This window comes from Megalops cyprinoides, chromosome 14, assembly GCF_013368585.1.
Source record: "Megalops cyprinoides isolate fMegCyp1 chromosome 14, fMegCyp1.pri, whole genome shotgun sequence".
Classification (NCBI taxonomy): Eukaryota; Metazoa; Chordata; class Actinopteri; order Elopiformes; family Megalopidae; genus Megalops; species Megalops cyprinoides.
Window position 1 is genome coordinate 25,563,914 of NC_050596.1, and position 15,618 is coordinate 25,579,531.

The 15,618-nt window shown below is 42.4% G+C and overlaps 2 protein-coding genes across 5 annotated transcripts in view; both read right to left on the reverse strand.

Annotated features, from left to right (window-relative positions):
• Positions 1 to 1,411: 1,411 nt before the first annotated feature.
• Positions 1,412 to 6,741, reverse strand: LOC118789494 (trans-1,2-dihydrobenzene-1,2-diol dehydrogenase-like). The gene is made up of 7 exons (XM_036545946.1): positions 6,649 to 6,741; positions 5,894 to 6,005; positions 4,608 to 4,771; positions 3,655 to 3,907; positions 2,306 to 2,430; positions 1,817 to 1,967; positions 1,412 to 1,527 (listed from the first exon to the last, which is right to left on the reverse strand). The coding sequence occupies exons 1-7, from the start codon at positions 6,736 to 6,738 to the stop codon at positions 1,418 to 1,420; spliced, it is 1,005 nt and encodes a 334-aa protein (XP_036401839.1). The 5' UTR covers positions 6,739 to 6,741; the 3' UTR covers positions 1,412 to 1,417.
• A 4,313-nt stretch (positions 6,742 to 11,054) lies between these two features.
• The window catches only part of myo1b (myosin IB), a 96,309-nt gene continuing 91,745 nt past the window's right edge, over positions 11,055 to 15,618 (reverse strand). For all 4 annotated transcript variants that reach the window (XM_036544725.1, XM_036544724.1, XM_036544723.1 and 1 more), the window contains 6 exons: positions 14,800 to 14,934; positions 14,236 to 14,342; positions 13,893 to 14,025; positions 13,306 to 13,458; positions 12,750 to 12,880; positions 11,055 to 12,108 (listed from right to left, as the gene is read on the reverse strand). In XM_036544725.1, coding sequence (XP_036400618.1) covers positions 11,979 to 12,108; positions 12,750 to 12,880; positions 13,306 to 13,458; positions 13,893 to 14,025; positions 14,236 to 14,342; positions 14,800 to 14,934 — 789 coding nt within the window. In that variant the 3' untranslated portion in view covers positions 11,055 to 11,978. The remainder of the gene's footprint in view (positions 12,109 to 12,749; positions 12,881 to 13,305; positions 13,459 to 13,892; positions 14,026 to 14,235; positions 14,343 to 14,799; positions 14,935 to 15,618) is intronic.

The window sequence follows — 15,618 nt, forward strand, 5'->3', positions numbered from 1 at the left end:
GTAGCGCTGCCAAAATCCATTGATCAAACCCATAACATTTTTTAATCTCTTTTAACTTTCTCCTTCTCTGCATAAAGTAGGACAGCTTAGCTGACTATTAAATATGGAGTGACAAATACTAAAAGAGATCCAATGAACGTGAACACCCTCTAACACAGGGGAGTGATTCAGCAGAGGAGAGTTTCCAGTTTATATCCCACCACAGCAGTGGTGACCAACCCCGGTCCTGGAGATCTACATTCCGACTAATGATTTACATCTACATTATTACATCCAACTAGTATTTACCCGTTGTAATTAAAATAACTAAGGGTATATTGTTTGTCTGTTAGCCAAATACGCATACTTGTTAGCACAATGACAGCCTTTAAAAGTAAGGAGAAAGAGAGATCTTCAAAGGGATTCCTCTTACTTCAGCTCCGATTGAAATAAGTGCACCTGCTTCTCTGAGTATCCTGCTCTTGTTTTTCAGAATGCAGTGGTCACCAGGTTCTAGAGCAGCAAACAATCTTCCATTAGTTGCTGTTGCTTGCTCTTTTATATCTGCATCATTAAATTAATGTAACAACGTGTTTCCATGTACCTTTTCCTTTTCCTGAGGCCAATTCAAGATTGGTGGGTTGATTCCTCCTCAGCCTCTAATCTATGAATAACACGTCATGTTGTCCAATATTTACTATTTACCCAGAACAATCGAATTTAATTTCAAGATAATTCCGTTGACTTTTATTGACAATAAAGGAATATTTGAAAAAAAAAAAACATTTTCCTTGAACTAGGAAATGTGCAAATGGTCAAGACCATTCGGGAATATTTGATTTTGAGTATGTTCTCCTTCATGTGTATAACAAATTATTTATAAACAATAACTTTATTCTTATTATTTATGTAATCTATATTATTGTGAAGTGTGAACAAGTTTCACACCCATTGTTGTGTAAGATAACACAATTACTCAGCTAAAGACCTGCTTAGATAAACTATTGTGTATTGCTACTAGTCTATTCCTACAAAACACCATTCAGCATAAATTTGCAGGATGCAGTAGGATACACACTGAATTAATCCAAGGTAATCCAGGAGTAGCAATATGATGTGTAGCCAATTTCAGGTTTAATAAAAACCAAAATGTCTTTTCACTCTAGTCTAGAGACACATTTAACCCATTTAATCCATTTCCATTCAGCAGAAAAGATCCATGTACACATTCAGACATTCTGGCCGAGAAAGATGCAAGACACAGTATTAAGCAAAGTATGCCACAATAATTATAATTCCAAAGTGCCCTGATGTGACATGACTTATGAAAACAAAACAAAATAAACTACCTTTGAGTCAGACCCAGTGCACACAGTTTTTTACCGAACCGGTATGCTTTATTGAGAAAAGTTAAAGTGTTTGTGTATGGGATAGGAGGTCATTGACTGTCTTGGCTGTAGACCACACCCACTTGTCTCCTGGCTTCATCCATGATTTCTGCTAGCAGGGCTGAATCTGACAGTGACATCTGAGAGCTTTCTCTGAGTCCTGGAAGAGAGATTCTGATTCACCTCAGGAATACTATGAGAACTGTTGGCATTGGAACGTGTTTTCCATATATATATAATTTACATATTTATACATATATATGAAAAATGGTTGTTCATTGCACTGCAAGCTGTTTACTGATTTTTATAGCTCCAAATCGATTTCTGCAAGCAGGCACTTTCCCACCCAGTACCCAGCATCCCCAGGATTGAGCATGGAAATTTACAGTTTACAAGAACATGAATGAAAAGGGGCAGCAGAGGAGGTATTGTCAGGGGTGTGGCCCTACCTTTGAGCAGGCACTTCCTGACTTCCTCAGCCTCATAGCTCAGCCCTGTGCTGTGGAGGAAGTTGAGTTGCTGTCCCGGCTCTGGCAGTGAGTACTGCTTCTCCTTCCCATTCACCACCAAAGATGTGGGGCACCACATATTAGTAGGGACCTTGGAAAATACAAGTACAGTGATAGGGAGAGAGAAAGGAAATGAAATACAGAGAAGGGTGAGCAAGAGAGGGGAAAAGGTGGCCCTTTGCCTACTTTCACAAGCTCCTGGTGAACACTACCCAGAGAGAGATAGGACATGGTAATGCACCTACTGTCTAACTATACAAACATGTCTCCGCTAACATATTAATTATTAATTGGTAAATACTCTGGGTTGTGAACAGGTGATGTATAGTTTCATACAGATGACTGTGAAATGCCAGGAAAGGCATTCGCATAATAAATGTGACATTGCTATAGCTCCAGGTTTGTCAGTATACACATGTGTTGACCTACCCTGATGGTCCCCTTGGTGCCCACAATCACGGCATCGTTGGTCAGCTGCATGGTGATGGAGCAGGTGCACACAGCGGTCCTGTTCCTGGAGAACTTCAGAGTGACAACCGTGGTCCCATCAACTCCTAGGGCAAGCACAAACCCCTCTGATCAGAATCTAAATCGCCTTCTAATGCTATTACACAGCATGCCGTCAGCATGTTATTCTTGCGTTTTGTGTAAATGCTGTACAGAGAAGACAAAAAAATCAGTTATTCAAATTATATCAAATATCACCTGATCGAGACAACACCGTATGCATAGCAGGTAAAGATGGGCTGCTAGTATGAATGAGTCAATCCGTGAAAATATTTTCTCTGTTTCTCTGCGAAGTGCTACCAATTCAATACAAAGTGATACACTTATTGTATTATATAAGACACTTCATTACTCATGAGACTAGCCAGACCAAAGCACATGCAGTCATTGCCCCAGTAATGCCTAAGAGCTACTTACAGCTGTTTCTCAAACAGTTTTTGGCATATTCAGTGAAAATCAGTGCATAACCAGTATTTGTTTTTTACATGCATGCATGATGGGACATTCCCTTAGGCAACTGAAGCAGAAATATGGTAATACAGTCTACAAAATCCACAAGGAGCGACTTTATTTCCAGTAGACTTAGCTGTAGGGCTAGTAGTGTCATGGTTTACATTAGACCAAAACCCAATTCAGCATGACATCTCCAGAGCTCTATAGTATTGCTCCCCAGTGTGTATACAAGCACCCAGCTGCCTGGTAGACGGAGATTATAACAAGGTGGCACATTCAGTTCCCAAGTGGGTTATTGTCATTGTACCCGAGAAAGGGTCTTAAACCTAATTATGCTTCAATAAGTATCCAGCTGCACAAATGGATCATGATCAATGTGTGCTATTGAAGTTGATCCCATTACATTACATTGCATTATTGGCATTTAGCAGATCCCCTTATCATAGCCAGTAGATCCCGTTGAAATATGTTGTAATATACTGACAAACATGTTCAGCCCAAGCATATACTGTTAATATAATTAAAATATATTAATACATTAATACAAATCAGAAACATACTACAATGTACCAAAACAACAATAATTTACATATTTTACATATGTTTATTGACTTAAAATTATACTGTCTGAAATATATTGTCAATATACAACTTTTTGTATGGCTCTGCCATGCGTATAAATGCATAAGAAGGTATTTACATCTTACTTCACTTGTCACTTAGTCACTTGGCAGATGCTGTTATGCAGAGTACCTTACTTAAATCACAAGAATTTAGCATCTCTGTGTTGCTACCCCTGTATTTATCAGCCCTGTTACCTGAGTCCAGACAGACTCCAGTGGCCTGGACAGACTCCGGCCGCTCCCCACCGAAAGCTAGTACCACAAACTGCAGGCAGTAGATCCCGAGGTCCAGTAGCGCGCCGCCGCCCAGGTCCCTCTCCGCAAGGCGGGGTATGTGGGTGAGAGGGGCCCCCAGATCTGCCCTCACCATTAGCACATCCCCTATCTCGCCCTGGGTGAGCGACCGCCCGATCTCCAGAGACACCGGGAAGAACCGCGTCCACACGGCCTGGAAGATCGGGGAGTAAGGAGAGGAGGATGGGATGAAGGTGCAAAGAGACCCTTTGCATTTTGTCCAGATACAAACATGCAGCTGTTTATCTAACCCTGTATAGCGTACATTACTGCGCCAGTTATAAAAATTGGCTTCCTTTAAAAGAATCACACTTATCATGTGTAATTTGATTCTTACAAACTCAGCATTTTATGTGGGAAGGTACACAGGAATACACTGTGTAGGGCTGATTCTTCTGAACATAGTTTTTTTTAGTTGTGTGTGATCTATATATCATCTCTTAAACTATCACTAATGAGGAATGTGCAGCACCACAGAATTCTGGGAAGAAACACAGAATCCTTTAAAATTGTAACATTGTACTAACCAAGAGGGCTTGAGACCTGATAATGTCTTAGCATCCAAAACACATTGCCTTTTCTTTCTTTGGACCCATTCGTCTTCTTAAATATATTAATAAAAAAGTCTTGAAATAAGCCAAAAATATGTTCTTCAGTTGATTTCTTGCCAGTTGTGCTGCTCTTTTCAAAATTTCATCTCCGAGACTGATTTAACTGATGGCTTTACAATTGAAAAAGACATCATCCATTTATGCCTCAAGAGGTCAGACTGCACACAGATATTATTCACAGATACAGATATTTGCCAGCAGCCCGTTCAGCTCGTGTGGATGTTTAGACGCTGGTTCTCGTACCTCCATCAGAAAGACGTCGTTCTTTCTGGCTGTGGCAATGAGCTCCTGCACTTCCCTCCCATTCATGGCCATTGGCTTTTCACAGAGAACGCTCTTCCCTGCGTTCATGAAGAGCACTCCCGCAGGCAGGTGGTGAGGGTGAATGGTACCCACATACACAACGTCTGATCACGGGGCAGAAAAGAGATGGAGAGGATGAGGGTTACAGCCACGAGCTAGGTTTAATAAATATTGTTCAGAACTTTTTTTATGTCTCTGATTTGAGAAAATCAATGTTGTTGGGCTAAGGATGGAGAAGTGCTTTTTAGCGCAAATTAGCTTGAAGGGACATGACGGTGTCTGTTGAGGCTTGTGTCAGCAGCCAGGAATGGAGGAGTGGTTAGAACAGTGGTTAGAGTTTAAATACAAGATGAGATACTGCACCACTGTGCTTCTGAACAAACTTCCCCTGAACGGGGAACCCATGTTGACTGTACTTGAGAATTTTCATTTAACATGTGTATATAAAATGGGAACTTTAAATTTATTGCAATTTATCTGGAGAAAAAAACAGGTTGTTGAAAAGAGCCCCTGAGAAATAAATGGCCTTTATCAGACAAATGCATAAATTATTAGCACACCCAACCCTACATTCTCATGGAATTTCACTTCTTGAATCCTAGAGAGCTCTTTTAAAATGTATCTACATAAAAACAATTACAAAATGTGTCTGATGGAAACGTGTAAGGAATAAAATGTTCTTGATCAAGGGTGGCTGCTGAATACTTATAGAAATAGTGACACACCAAGACACTGCCACATGGATTTCAAAAGCACTGACTTGCCACCTTATAAATAAAGGCTAACTGAACTGTTGCTGTGTGTGCTAATATATGTAGGTGGTTTACTAATTTTCATGTACTAATTTTAGACTTTGACATTTTGCACATTCAGTTGCAAGTTATTTAAGCTGTATCATGATCCACAAAATAAACTTTGATTCTACATTGATCGTGGCTCCAAGGCAAATTACTTTATTTGCAATAACTCGCAAGGTTATTGGATTATTAGAAATTTTGATTAAAATTTGAGTTGAAGTATCCTGTTTACACCATAAATTTCACATAGGTTACTGTGTGCTTCACACTTTAAATCAGGATATTTCATACACCTTGCTAACATAAATCACATCATTCGATCTGCTGGAATGTAGATCGAAATTGGTGTTCACTGGTATCACTGTCAAAAGAGTTTGTGTGCAAAGACCGAAGCAGAGCGATCCGGTTTGAGGGGGAATTGAAACCCACCGATCTCGGCGTCTTTAGCCAGCTCCTCATAGCTCCCGTAAGCTCGCGGAATGCTGTGCCTCTCGGCGAACTCCTGCGCGTGCCGCAGGTCTCGAGCTGCCACCGCCACGACCTGGGAGGCAGAGCGGTAGTTACTCTCACTCACACTTAAAGCTCTCTTTTGGCAATGCCGTGTTGTGCAATTTTATACAAATAAGCACAAATAAAAGTGCCTGAAAACATTTAATCTGCAACCAAGCCGGGCCCTGGGTCTTGAACACATAGTGGGCGGGGATTACATCGTCCTGATGTTTTAGAAAAACTGCGCCTCTCTTGAGTATATTACGGTAACGCAGCGTTTTACGTAAAATTGGCTCGCATTTATGCTTTTGTAACAAGACGAGACACGTAACATTTTAAGAAGGATTTCACAGCGAAAATGGCGATTTTCGCTTTGTCACATGGTAATTTCACTGACTTTAATGACTACGTTTGCAGGCAAGCAAGTTGCAGACTGAAGACTTCGCTAATCACCCGAGCGCTGTATCTGAAAACCATACTTCCCTCTTGCACAGGTCTAGCGTTATGTATCAAACAAAATGTGTTATTTTCGTTCACTTTGTTTTGTGTTGCATGCATTTAAAACACAATGAATTAACAACACTTGATGAAACACGGTGTAACAAAGAGCTGAATGCCACAAGCACTGTCAAATTTGAACACAGTGCACAAGATATAGTTTACAAACTACTACTTATAACGAGCGAGCTTGCTACCTGGTGGTCTCCGGGAAGAAGGGTCCTCAAGGCCACGGTGAAGTCGTGGCTAATCTTCCCTGCGCTACAGATGCCCCACCTGGTTGCCATAAGGTTCTCACAGACCTGTAACAAAACTTGTGTGATGACTATCGACGTACACAGAGTACGTTTTTTTTTTCAAATGTAATACACAAAACACTTTTGCCTGTAGGTGGCGATAGTTTACATTGATTATGTGTGTTTTGATTATTTCCCCTTGTATATTTTCCTTATAGATACCTTTTTTGTCTACTAAAATAGCCTTAATATATTGCCAGTGTACAATGTGATAGGAAAAAGACCTAGAGTAGGTTAATATGATAACCGTTTATGTCTAGAATTTCGAGGATAAAATGTAAGCTTTTTCATACATTTCGCTAGACAACACGTGAAACTGGTGAATGTAGCAAGTCTGAAATAGTGAAAAACGGTACAACTATTTTAATCCACTAGATGGCGCCAAAAGAACACTGCAGTGTCATTCGATCAAGCATATGAATGATTAACTGGCCAGTACTGCCCCAATATAACACTGTGTTTGTGGTTCTCTATGGCTTTGCTTCATTTTGAAGAGGTCTCTGCTCTGTGGATTAGAATGCAGATTTTGTGCAAACTTCATGACCACAGAACACATGCCCTCTGCTCTTAGATTCAGACTAGGCCAAAATATTTGGACAGGGATCATGTTTAAATATGTCTCTGTGCACATTTTGACACAGATCCATCTCTACGATGTGTGGATCAGCTAATGTCAAGCACACCTGGGATAGTCAATAGCGTAAATTATGCAGATCTGTGAATGAGAATGAAATTTTGCACAGCACAGCATCTGTGTGCATATACAGGACTGATGCAGGCTCTCACCAATCCAGTCACTTACACCCAACCACGAACTCCTTCCCATCTTTGGCACATCCAGCTCCTGGCTGTAGGAGGAAGTAATGCAATGCATCAGATCATAACCGGAGGAGAAAAGGACACAGATCACTGACGGCCATTTTGATGCAGCATGTCACTCATTCTCAAAGCTGCTGCGTATGCATGAGGCGGTGGTGCACAAACCGGATTTGTAACACAGAGGTTGCAAGTTTTAATCCTGGGTAAGTGCTTTTGTACCCTCCGGTGGGGTACTTCACGTTAAATGCTTTAGAAAATGCGCAGATATATAAACGGATAATATGTTAACTTCTTAAATCACCCCGAGATAAAGACATCCGCTAAGCTAGGTAAATAAGGTCCTGCAGTGCGTGTATGCTGACAGAAAAAGACAGACTTTTCAAAAAAAGCCTCAGGAAACTCCTATCCCAACACCGCCATTTTAACATTTCATGTCAAAGTTTGCTGTATGAATGCAAATTCAGCTTTTCTTCGGGGCGGGATTAAGCTAAAGCAGCAGAGGACAGTCACAGATGGAGTGCACAAGTCCAAGTCTAAATCTAAGCCATGTGCCTCGGCTGGGTAGGGCTCTGTGCCTCACTGGTGACAATTCAGGTGTTTAAAACTCTGGTAGGATGTGTAAGATGTAGAAAAGATAGCACTGTAGGTCGCTATCTACAAAGGCAGACTTGTGGTATCAGTTAGAGTCATATTATGTATGTACCCCAAAATCATGCCAGCTGTTTTCATTTCTACATCAGGGACTTTGAAGCTGGCGGCAGTGTAGCATAGTGGTAAGGAGCAGGACTCATAACCAAAAGTTTTGATTCCCGGCTGGGGCACTGGTGATAACATGGGAATCTGTAACCTTTGTAAGTTGTTCTGGATAAGAGCGTCTGCTAAATGACAATAATGTAATAATAAAGATTGCAAAGATTTAATGCAGCTAAGGCGGGATGACTGTGACAGTGTCAATCCTGATTTGGAGGAGTGGCTTCCCAACTGCTCATCGAGAAATGTAAATCAGAATAGAGGCGGAGTCTGAGGCCACTCCCCCGCCACTGACATTCCCAATAGAAGGCCCCTGGGGCCCACGGGAGTTTCGGGCCCCTCCTTCCTTTCCCAGCCGGCAGGATGGTGGGAACCTCTTGCAGGACGGCTCGTAATTGGAGGCTATTTATAACCGCAGTGTACAATCTGTCAGGGGGCCGCTCCCCGGGGAAGGGCCGGCAGCAGCCCTTGCGAGGCCGCGGAATTTAACCCCGGACAACTCTCCAGATGTGATGGAAAACATCTGGGCAGCTGCCGATCCGGCGGGGCCTCCCCCCCCCACCCCTCCGGTCGGGCTGATGAAATGGGCCTTTAAATGTGTCGGTCCTGAAATGTGTACTGGAGGCTGGATCATGGTGGAAAGGGGGCGAGGGAGTTCAATATGGTGGTCTTCTTTCAACCTTCTCATTTGTTTCAGCCTTCAGCAGCTTCCTGATCACTTCAGACTGGGGTGGGGGGTGGCAACGGGTAACAGACCTTATCTGTCACAGATATGGAAATACTGTACCACAGGACCAATTGTGATAATGTTCACGGAATGCATATTTATCAATGTTCCTCTAAGAAGTTATGTACATAAGAACCTACGTAATGTACCTCAAATGAGATGTGGTCATTAAGGACACGCAGACATACAGTATACACACATAGGCAAGCCCACGCACACGCACACACACATACAGACAGATACCGCAATAGTTTTGATTTTAGCGTACATTCCTGCAACACGAACATTCAACAAGCATAGCCACACTAATTTATTTCCTGCTTTAATTTAAAAAAAAAAAAGATTAATTGCAATTTGTTACACAATTCTATTGAAACACTTCCATGTTCTCAGTCTTGCAATACAGGTTACATTAGGCACACAACAAGAATGCATACAACATTTGCTTTTTTATCTCAAATACACAGGAGAGAGAAAAAAAGGGCCATAATTAGCTTACTGCATTTTAAGTTCCAAATTGTACAGAATCAAAAAGCAAAAAAAAAGGTGGCTTAGACTGAGCTCAACTTTCCTGTACATCTCCCAGTAGAAAATAACCCTCTCGATTTGACCAGTTTTCAGCTGAATAACAAGGAAAAGAGTTTAAATTCAAGGTATGTGAGCAAAAATCGAGGTACACTGGCAGAGGAACATGATTTGGAATGGTTTGGCCATGCTGCGCTTTTCCATAGCATCATCAAAGAACAGGTTATTTTACTTTGAAATCAACAGTACAAAAAAAGAAAACTACTAAAACATCCAGAAAGAGAATATCATATTAAATATACTTCAATATATAACAATCACTTTATTCGGAGCAGTGACACGAGACGGTTGTGTATTTATACTGTAAGAAAGATTTGAATAGGAGCGGAGCAAAGCATAAAGCTGCTTCGGTGGACTGGCTGGCTGTTGACAGAGGCAAATACAGTCATTCACACTCAAGGGCAGCTCAGGATCTAGCCCAAAGAAAACACCGCAATATTATTAGCCTATGTGGGCCAGCTAAAAATAATGGCCCTGCATTCTGATGACAAAAAGGTATATATTTCTGCAATGCAGCAATAAGCAAACAAGAGGAAAGGTGTGTTTATTCACCTACATACTTCCTATAAGTGGATACGCCTTTGTATTACTGACACGCACCTTTCAGCAAACCGGTTTACAATGGATATGATGCCCCATGTCTCTCACAGTTTACAGGGTAATGCCTTGGTGAAAAGCCCTCAGATCAGTCTCTGCTGGACATTGTGTGTTCGGCTGCTATGGGGACTACTCAGTCCTTCTGCTTCGGGACTGGTCCTTAAGCTTGAGCGAAGTACTGTTGCAAATCATTACACACAACTTTATGAGTTCAGAGGCTGCTGAAACGACCAGCTTAAACACGCTGTTCACAGTTGAGGACATACCGAAATGAGTTCAGATTGAATCAAGGCATAAATTACACTTTTGGTTCGACGGAGGAAACTATATAAGCCTTGTACACAGCACTCAAACTGTGAACACACATGGTGTTGGAATTAAGCGGCTTTTGAAGAGAAAAGATCTCCGAGGTGCACACTGCGGTACACTGTAGTTGTGGCATCTGTGGAAGTCCATGCGGAAAGCTCTGCTTGCCTTCACTTCCTGGTCTTGTGAATCTGTCATCCCGGTCACATCCATACAAAGATTAATGCTGATATAAATAAAGAGAGAGGAATTTCCATGCTGCGCAGAGTCTACTGCCACATTTTCCGATATACATGGCATTGTAAAAAAAAAAACGCTATTCTGCGCAGTGCGTCGGCGGTACCTAAGAAGGCTAAAGCGAATGTCAAAGCTGAGGGGAAAAACAAAACTGCCGAGCCTTTTTGCATGGAGAATGAGCTTTGTGCGCACAGCATGCTGTCAGACAGCCTGTGAAAAAGGACCTCGATTTATTTTGGCATTTGCGCCAGAGAAATGAAGAGGACGCATCTTTGTAATTGATTGATTTTTTTTTTTTTTTGGCTTTCTGACGGGGTCCTCCTGACTTTCTGGCCGTGGATAGCACACCCCCATGCGAGACATGGCAAAGGTGGTGATGGAATGGCGTGAGGGATCGAGAACATATGAGGAACTATGATACAATCATATATCAAAACCGATTGTTTGATGACTTTTACTTCTAGATAACAGGTTTACGCCGTATGCAAGAGTGAAAAACGCCCCCTCGGCCAAGCGCAATCAAAAAAAAAAAACAAAAAACTACTGGTTCAACGTTTCAGCCCCTTCTACACACTCGGGTGAAAACAAGTGCCGTCATTCAGTTCGTAAACCTCCTCCCGATCGTCTCTGAAACATCCATTTCTCGGAATGTTCTTCAGTTCTGCCCTTTCCAGACGCCCACACCAACACAATGTCCGAAGGCCTTCTTCAGAAACAGCCGACTGTAGCATTCAACTCTGAGGATGGACAGATGGACACTTATGGCAACATTGGGGGGGGGAGCAGGCGCACTGCATGCTGGGAGCTAACAGATTATTAATACCACCTTAATCGTCATGATCATCAACATCATTATTAGCAAACTGAAAACTTTCTGGGCCCCAACATGAAGAAAAGCACTCCTTACTCTTACCAGCCCAACTTAAAAATAAAAAAAAAAGATTACACCAGTGCCCTTTCTCTTCTGGATACCCCACATCATCTTGCACCCCCATGGCATGCTGGTTTTGTAGCGGGTGGGGTGGTGGTCCTCTTTATGGTGTGGCAGCGCAGAAGGAGATGGCAATATGACTTAATCATTTCAAATCAGAAGAAAAAAAAGAATTGCACAGTAATCAAGGGTTTAGGGGGCGAGGGGCGTGACCAGTCCCAGAGTTGGCACAGAGAGGGGGGGGGCAAGATAAGGGATGGGAGGGGGGTGGAGGCGTTTCTATGGCGATGGCACGGACACCTCCAGGAGGCGGTTGTTCTTGCGCTTGCAGGATGCGCTGTTGCCGTTCTTGGGCCCCCCCGGGATGAACTTCACACACACCTTGTCCTGTTTGAACTGCACCAGAAACCTGTAGGGTGGGGAGGGAGGAGGCAGAACAAACTGATGACATCATGTCCTGTGGAGCCTGAAGACCACGTGAGATGATAACTGATGCCCATCCATTCATGTGCAGCACCAGCCAAAAGTATGGACACACCTGACTACGATAATGGGAAAAATGCATTCAAAGACATTTCGATCTAAAGACATGCTTAAATTCTTAGACAAACATAAATTCTGAAGTTGATGCCTACAGATGAAGTTCTTTTAAAAGAAATGTGTTTTTAAAAAAATATTTTTTGGCTACTTTGAAGAAAAAATAAGTAAATATAATAAAGTTTAATTTTTTTTCTACACTTTTTTGGTCACTGCCATTTGACAATTCCATTTGTGTTATTCAATAGCTTTGATGTCATTACTATTATTCCAAAATGTGGAAAATAGTAAAAATAAAGAATAAAAGTTGTGCCCAAACCTTTGACTGGCACTCATAACACACAAGTCAAGTTACACTATCAAACACACCATATCACTCCAAAATATAATTCAATAACCAACCCTTGTATTAATGCTATAGGGTGATGGTGGCATTGAGGCAATATTTAGCAACTACCTTCTAGCAGTCACTTATATGTGCAGACAGAGACAAAGAGGGATAAGGTGTCGTACTCGTCTGAGATATCGATGTTGATCTGCTCCCGTTCGGCGGCGGCCGTGCCTGTGCGGTACAGCTTGGTGATGATCTCGATCAGACGCTCGCTGCTCAACAGGAAGTCTCCTTTGGCTGCCGAAGTGGAGCCCTGTGGGCAAAGAGGAGCCACGAGGACCGGCAGAAGGGAGGAGTTATCATTTACAAAGCCCGGTCCAGTCTCATGTGTGCACCGAGTATTCAAACTAACTCATATTGCATGCACAAATTTATCTTAATGAAGCAACGGCATCAGGTTGCCACAGACTTACAACAGTTTTGTGTTACATGGGAAAACGAGCCACTTTGCACTTTTGAGGTGTAGTGACTTGATGAAAGGGATATGGGTTCATATCTTACAATGAAGCATTCTACTATCATTGTTACAGTTGCTACGTGCTGAAAGGTACAACTATTTATGAAGTATGAACATGGTGTTATACGTAAACCCATATTTGAGCCAACTGACACAACGCTTTCCCCGACAGTGAGATGTAAGCCTGAGCGTAGTGCATTCCGGGAAGAGAATTCCCTGACCTCTTTAAGCCGAAGGGCAAAGAAGCCATCGCTCTGGGTGCTGACCGACACGCTGGTCAGGTCTGGCAGTGGCACGCTGGCTTTTATCTGACCGGATTTCTGGTCGGCCAGGACGAAGTTGCTTTTGGTCAGCAAGAAGATTCGTGGAGCTCCCTGCGAGGGGACAAACAGCCATCACATTCTGAAACTCTCACTTCACTGGTGCAGAAAAACAAAAGCAGCTGTGTGTTACACTCCTAGCCCAGAGTACACACAAGCACTGAGCCTCCAGCATAATCTAACATACAGAGCTGCAGTGGGGACTTTGTCTTCATTTTTATTTTGCTGGCTGAAGATTACTCTGCGTAGCAGCAAACACTTAATTGAAGTTAAAAATTTTTAATGCATCTTGTTTTAATTTTGAAATGTATCCTGTAAATACTGCGTACTTGATGTCTAAAACTAAAAGTACTGTATTCTCTATTTGTGTATAAAGGGAGATGTTAATTGAGGCAATAATCAGGCCACTCATCTGGGGATTCGAGTAACTTGATACGGTTGACATGAAAGGGCAGGTCTATAATGGTGGAGGAGAAAGCTCCACTTACCTTGCCATTGGCCCGGTTGATCTTATTCACCACATCTGCCAGGATGATCTTCTCCTCCACCAAGCTGTTGAGTTTTTGGTACTTGGGGTTCTTGTTTATCTCCAGGTAGTCACCTTTGAACGGTTGGCTGACGCTGCAACAGAGAGTCAGAGAGCTTACTTTCCTTCAGAACACCAACAGTGAAAATAACACAATACCACAGCCATGTACCAGGTGGAGCCATGGTGCCATAGCTGTAGGAGTAGGAATGCTATTCCAATACATGGCTTGCTAAGTCTGGGTCAAACATGTGCCTGAACTGGTTCAGAATGAAGTTGTCCCACCTCCTCCTCATTCCCATTACCTGCTGGGGTATAGGGCCTTCTTGTCCTTGAAGATCTCACTAGCCTCCAGCTTCTCCTCGTAGATTGCCTTCTTCTGCTCTGTGAACTGGCTTCTGTATTGCTTGCACTAATGATCAGAAACAAACATGGGTAAACCCAACATCACTACAGGCAAGTACATGTCATGAACATTAAACAATTAGAGCTTTATTGAGAATCCAAAGGTTTTTTTTTTAAAAATAAATAATAATCTGCATGCCTTCTATATAAATGGGAGGGGTTGAGAAATCTGCCATACAGAATTGGATACCCTCATTTACTGAGGTTACTTGTGACATAAAGGTTTACATTATTCTGTGAAGTATCACAAATTAGACTTAAATGGGTTGAAATATCACACAGTGAGAATTTATTAGAAATGAAATCTGAGAGGTGAGCTTCCAGGTTTCTCTGTACAGGGAAACCAATGTCCAGTTTTCATTCTCGGCCAAATTTCAAACTCCGGCTCCGAATCCCAGATCGTATAATGTTGAATGAACATCCTTAGTGAATGAGGGTGAGAGTTGCATGTGCTGTGGGCTGACCCTCCACAGATGGAAGATTCTCTTCAGCTCTTTGTCTGCTTCGTCCAAGAACGCGTATGGTCGGACGGGCCAGCTCTTGTCAATGGGCGACATGGAGGGCATCGTCTTCTTCATACCCAGGAAGTACTTCTGCATCTGAAGAAAGGTGACCATATTCTGCATCACTTCCTGTTCCTGGTCATTTTCACTCAACAATAGTTACGGTATGGCAGAGTAGTACTAGAACAGATATACCGCATTGGATACTTTTTCCCTCTACTAATTACCAGTAACATATTGTGTACTAGGCGTCATATTGTGTAGATCCTCCAATTACTTTACATGTAGTTTCACTGGTATTTAATTTCAAAATGAACCATCTGGCCATTGTATCTCATGGCACTGCACCTAAAACTGACACAGGCCTTTTCCATGTCACATTGTATTCGGACTCAGTTGCTGCAGATGTACAGGAAAACATTTCAAACAAGGCACTGTGGGGTAAAGCAGAGTTTGAAATTGTTTGAAATTTTCACGAAACAATAAACACAATTCCCAGAAGATTTTGTCTCAAAGCACAGAGCCTGCTTCAGAGGGCTCCCAAGGTAACCACTTAATACAGTCAGAAGCTGGAACTCGATCTTTTCTGCACCAGGGGTTTTCTGCTGTCAGAACTGGAACCAGGCAGAACTGTAGGCTTCTGGGTTCTTTCCCACCACCTTTTCTGTTTGGCTGAAAATGAGCCATGTGACCTGGAGCTGTACTGCTTCATCCCTGTAGCAAAGCTAGTGCTAGCCAACAGGGATCAGGCCATTGGCTGAGCTGTCACCCTGTCCCTGA